Source organism: Priapulus caudatus, unplaced genomic scaffold (assembly GCF_000485595.1).
Source record: "Priapulus caudatus unplaced genomic scaffold, Priapulus_caudatus-5.0.1 Scaffold1970, whole genome shotgun sequence".
NCBI lineage: Eukaryota > Metazoa > Priapulida > Priapulimorpha > Priapulimorphida > Priapulidae > Priapulus > Priapulus caudatus.
The window spans coordinates 13,904-19,785 of record NW_014579031.1 but is presented as its reverse complement, the minus strand read 5'-3'; the positions used below and the strand labels follow the sequence as shown (position 1 = coordinate 19,785).

Below are 5,882 nucleotides of genomic sequence, written 5' to 3'. Positions count from 1 at the left end.
ATATTATATATAATATATAATATATATATAATATATATATATATATATATATATGAATATATATATATATATTTGTACATTTGAACCGCATTGAAAATGTGCTATATAGCCTTGCCCAAATGATATTATAAACTGTATTCAGTTCACAAAAATACGTATTAGCCCTAAAGGAAGTTATTTTAAGAGATATATACCGTCACAATAAATTTGTTGTGCTATTCTTGAAACTTTTGGACATTTCTGTATTGTGTAATAGCAGAACCGATGACACAAGCACACATTACAGCTGAGCTGCAACCAAGAAAGCACAGTGACAATAGACCTATATAGTATTTCTTCCTATACTTAATATTCGCGTTTGTTTTAACGATGCCGTTTCCCATTTTGGTAGCAATCTACGCACCTAACCCGCATGTTTAAGCGATAAACGTGCCGCTTGTGTAACTTCTTGTGTGCCATGTTCCTCAAGCTGCTACTCATTGTTCTCCCCCAGACTTTGCTCTCTGCGTTCCACGACCAGTCTGTAAGGTTCGGGAGCCCGGGTGACTCCATATCGCGCCTTGGCCTCCACTTTGTCCTCGCCAGGTGGCACTTTAAAAGTAAATCGCTGCAGAAGCAGCGAGATGAACAGGAAGAGCTCCATGTTGGCCAGCTGCTGTCCGAGGCACTGCCGGCGACCTACACGCAAAATAAAAATACGCACAATTAATGGTTTCATTCAACTCGCCGTATGACTTTCGTATGCGGAGTTGACTTCCGTTGTATCGATTTTGAAACAGTTCGGCCGCAAACGGCACGCCGTACCTATCAGAAAGGGGATGAAGGCTTCGTGTTTGATGAACTTTCCGTCTTTGTCCAGCCAAGCGCCGTTCGGGCATGTACGTGTCTGCGTGGCCAGTACTTGGGTCGTGGGTGACAGACCACAGTGTTTGCGATCATCATCGACTTGGGCCGGGATATTGTTACGCCATGCAGGACGTTCCGCCAGCGTCGTTGCTGTGCGGCGGCCAATGGCGCAATGTAGCGTGTCGCTGCATTCCCGATCATGGCGTGCGTAGTAAGGAGGCTGTCGCGGGTCCTTCCAAGATGGCCGCCGGTCATTGATCCGATTACCTTCGTTGAATATATATCAGGATAAGATATTGCGAGGTTTTCCTACTTCTAACTCAGTATCTCCCGCACGCACGCACGCACGCACGCACGCATGCACGCACGCACACACACACGCGCACGCACGCACGCACGCGCACACACACACACGTGCGACGCACGCAAAGCACACACTCGCGCGAACATAAAGACACAGACAGACAGGGACGCACACGCGCATGCGCTTCCATGTTCGCCTGCATGCATACACGGGGCATACACGCGCGAACACAGACGCATAGTTTTGCACACAACGGTGTGAAATGTCTACACTTTTTTCTATTGCCGACCTTTATAAGCGGCTACTAACGTCGCTTCTGTTTCGTGTCTATTACCATCGTATCCGAAGAGTTTGCGTGGAATTGTTAGATGAGGTCTCTCCATGAAGTCGTGTTCACGCGTAGCGAAGGCCTCGTACACCGCGTCATATCCGCTCACAATAATCACCGGAAGCGAGCCGAACCAGACGGTGAAGACCGATCCATACTTTTTACTTAGCTCTACAGCAGCGGACAAGGCAACATGTTAACAACTGACTGTTTTTCTTTACTTAATAACAGACTATGGGCCATGATTCGTATCAACAAACTGTTCTCTCTCTCTTCTATATTTTCCTATCCATCTCCCAAATTCCCGCGCTCTCTCCCCCTCAAGACAACTATATAACAGCAGACCGTTTGTTCACAGACATGTCTCTGTCATACTGACAACGTGTTTTCTCTCGGACCTCTCTCAGACCAATGGTTATTATATCAAAGTCCAACGTGCTTCGAACTCGGGGCGGGTTGGAAGTGACCGATTTATGACCGATTGTGAGTATGAACTATACCTTTACATTGAGATGTTACCACTAACATAACTATTAAAATGACTGGTGGGCATGTGCTCTCTAGGTTAAAAGTATAATTGCAGCAAAACCTTAATCATGTTGTAAAGACAAGACAAATAGTTGCATATATATCATGTAAGACACATATTGCCTCATATTGGCTGGCTTTTATTAAATTTATTCCAGAGTACGAGAGACGTGTTATTAGAGTTACGCCAGCCAGGGCACTCTATCATTATAAAGGATATAGACATGTTTATGAAACGCTACTGCGAGGAGTAATCGCTCTTCATTTTAAACGTATAATTTCAACATTTTTATTTTATTTCGCAGATTTAAAAAATCTCATTTCAGAGATACGCGCGGACAAAGGTCTCCCGCGATTTTATCGAAAGATTTAGTACAGCCAGACAGCATGTGGTAATTAATTTGACTGGTATGTCAACCAATGCTCTCTAAATTAAAAATATTTTTGCAACAAAATCCCATTACTTGCAATCATTACAGTGCATGCTTGGCAGTGCAGCTGCTCATGTCATGTGGGGAGGGGGGCTGAAGGGCTGAATTCACGTTGCGAACAGCTAGGACGCGCCTAATGATATCTAAAACTAGGAGATGTTAATATCCTTTATGCAAATTTGCATTTTTAACCGTTTTAACCAGAGTACCTACAGGTGCTGTAACTATAACTAAATTGACGTATGATTTGTAATAATGTGTACAGATAACTTCGTCCTTCATCCTGCTGATCGTTTTCACAATTAAGTTCATGCGGCTAAGCGCAGCTCTACTGATGAAGAGCGACTACAGTTTTGTTCATAGATCGTTCCCTGCTGAGTAATTACCGATTTTCCCCAGACGGGGCAAACCTTCCCATGCAAAGCGAAGGATGTGCCTTTGCCCCCTCTGCCGTCACCCGCCCCTGCATGGAAACGCGTTCTCGCTTCCTTTAGCTACGCTACTCACAGTTTATCCTTATCTAAAGAGCGTACCTGTGAACTTCAGGTAAGGATGATTAGTGAGAAACGGCAGGTAGCCGACTAGGGGTAAGCCTAACGGTCCTGGCGGTAGGTTCTTGGGGAAGCTGAGCCAACGCACTGTCAGCAGGAAGATGACGAGTAGTATTAACACGGCCGTTACGTCCAGTACGAACGCCTTCTCACCGCTGTAGAGCCAGCTATGCGACATGATCCCACAGTCTGCAATATAAAACCGGTAACTCGTCAGATATCTCATATCACAAAACAATCTACGCGAGTTTATGGTCTAGCGAGCCACGCCCACTATATAGTATATACACATGCACGTTGCTCACGTGTGTGATTCGTACTCTGCACACTCTCGCATGAATATGACATTAGAACTGGTAATATGTGGTACATGGAATAAATGATTATATTAGATAATTTGATAACTATTATAGAAATCCTTTTCTAGTTTGCACCAGTTATGCTCGCATACGCCACAATCGCCATTAAGTGTAGTTGAATAATTAAGCGACTGTTTTCAGCGTGCCCAATCTTGAGATAGATTGATTAGTCAAACTGGGATATCCGCATTTTGGGCAGCACGGTCTTAAGATTGTGCAAATTCCAAGTTTGGTTACGACACCACCACTCACCTGCGGATATCTAAGATCTCCGTATATCAGTGCGCTACGAAATGTGCTATGTAGTATCAAGCTATGTTGCCACGTATAGCTAGTTGTGACTTCATGCACGTCTATGCGATTTTCGCAGGACACTGCTTAGTCCGATCTCTGCAGTCAGCCGTAACTATAAAAATATGGCCGTTTGTGATTTGTAAAGGTCTAGCGCGACGCGTCGACTTTGCGTGTGTGCAACGTTGCGGTGCGGTAGTTTGGCCAGTAAAATGGGCGCACGGAGATAACACGACTTTCGGAGCTGCCTGGGCGGTGCCTGGAACCGGAGCAGTATAGATATAGTGACGATCGGAATCACGCATTTACTCTCTAGCTGCTTGGTCGTATTTGCACAGACGCTGATAAATGATGTCCGGTGCCCTTTTGGTCCCATTAATCTACCACACGCGTATTTAGTTTTATGTGTATATATGTGTATATATAAGCGAATATTAGCGAACATTATGCGATATTAGCGATTAAGCGATATTATTAAGCGATAACATATAAGCGATAATAATAAATAAATAATAAATAACATATTAATTAAGCGATATAAGCGAACAAATCTCTAATAATAAACATTTTCGATCTGAGAGATTTGCACTGTGAACATGCGTGCGCATATATGCACGTGCGTAGTGTACAAATATTCTTATATGCAGTTCGGCAACACAGAAGAACCTGTTTACAGACTTAGGTGTACGTACTGTACTCGTGGTATCAATGATCACCCGCCGGAAGTTCAAGTGCACGAAATTAAGTCGGACAGCGTGAATTGGCCTTTGTATGCAAATGCTGCCTTAATTGGTTACATCATGCTATATGAGCTCAACTATTGGGCCAAATATCAAAAGGGAGAATTGGGGAACGATAATGCTTCTTGTGTATAAGTTTAGAAGAAAACGCGAAGAAAAACTAGAAATGGCGGCCATCTGCTTACTTGCGAAACGGAGTTTTGTCCGACGTCTGAAACGATGGTTGGATCGTCGCAATGCAGCGAGTACGTGTCATGTAAGTTAGGGAACGGCTATCCCGTTGGCGTGTACCAAAGGAGCGACTAAAGTTACTTAAGATGACAACAACAACAACAACAATAACAACAACGTCGACAACGACAATAATAATATCAACAACAACAACAACAACAACAACAACAACAACAACAACAACAACAACAACAATCGTAAAGCCGCAAAACCTATGTCAACACCCAAGGTGGTATACTATAATAGTGCCAAATAGCGAAATCGAAAAAGCGCATAATAGCGTACGTATAGCATATAGAACGTATGAATACTTTATCGTAGGCATACCGGGGTTTTAATTTATATTTCATCAATACATCTTTATGATGTAATTTTATTTTTTATCGTCTTTTAAAATTCTAATTCTTATTGCGTTTGAAAAGCCGACTTTATTTGCGTGCATTCCTACCGTAGCTGAAAATCATAAAGGCGAAGTCTACTTTTCAACGTCGAAAATATGCTACACCTACAAACCTGAAATATACGCACAACTGCCTCGCGTACATAAGTAGCATCACAATGAATTTACGCTCAGGCCTACGGGGTGCCCGCGACCCTGAGCTGGTAAACGTTTATAACGAGTTTAACACCGTTCGTAATGGTGTAATTAAAATGATCACACTGTACTTGCGATCATAACCCTAAAGTCATATATATGTCCACTTCCGTTGAGAACAATAATATTGCTATACAGTGACGGGTTCACGGAATGGCGGTTCAACGTTCAAGGCTATGCATTGCACCCTCCCCGTTAACAACCTAACAACAAAAGGCGAGCGAAAAAGACGAGGCAATCATTTATGAGCATTTCATACCCCCATTTCACTCATTGTTTCGTAAATACACTGCTTACTATAAGCCTGAAATTTCCGGCTGAAGTACTAAAATACATGGCTTGACCCCTCTTGGGCGCGTATATCCCCCTCAAAACCCATCACAACCCCTCCACCCTTTCTAGCCGCTCCCAGCTCGATAGCCAATTCCTAGATTCGTTAATGGTATCAGCAGAGAATATCAATACGGCTGCAAACAGAGAACAGGATTTTCGTACAATTAATGCGTAACAGACTCGCAGCTGTAAAGGGAAGACAAGCTGAACCACAAAGGTATGAATAAGCGATGCGATTGCGAAATTTTTATTTGCGCGAAAATTGTACATGTCTTTGAATGATACGTTTATATTAGAGAAAACTTGATGGATATAAGCATTATACGTTTAATACTTTTGTAGTCG

At 43.0% G+C, this 5,882-nt stretch overlaps 1 protein-coding gene and 1 long non-coding RNA gene across 4 annotated transcripts in view; both read right to left on the bottom strand.

The window, feature by feature from the left end:
• The window catches only part of LOC106818002 (cytochrome P450 2J3-like), a 12,547-nt gene extending 7,965 nt beyond the window's left edge, over nucleotides 1-4,582 (bottom strand). Inside the window, exons 1-4 of one of the 3 annotated variants that reach the window (XM_014822715.1) lie at nucleotides 4,564-4,582; nucleotides 3,600-3,753; nucleotides 2,971-3,177; nucleotides 1,485-1,649 (exon numbers count right to left, since the gene is read on the bottom strand). In XM_014822715.1, the coding sequence (XP_014678201.1) occupies nucleotides 1,485-1,649; nucleotides 2,971-3,166 (361 nt within the window). In that variant the 5' untranslated portion in view covers nucleotides 3,167-3,177; nucleotides 3,600-3,753; nucleotides 4,564-4,582. Of the gene's footprint in view, nucleotides 1-1,484; nucleotides 1,650-2,970; nucleotides 3,178-3,599; nucleotides 4,022-4,563 lie in introns of those variants that run through there. The other 2 variants (XM_014822714.1, XM_014822716.1) reach the window with 2 other exon arrangements.
• Nucleotides 192-920, bottom strand: LOC106818005. Its single transcript, XR_001395138.1, has 2 exons — nucleotides 805-920; nucleotides 192-678 (listed from the first exon to the last, which is right to left on the bottom strand). It is a non-coding gene; the product is annotated as an uncharacterized LOC106818005 (long non-coding RNA).
• Nucleotides 4,583-5,882: the final 1,300 nt, after the last annotated feature.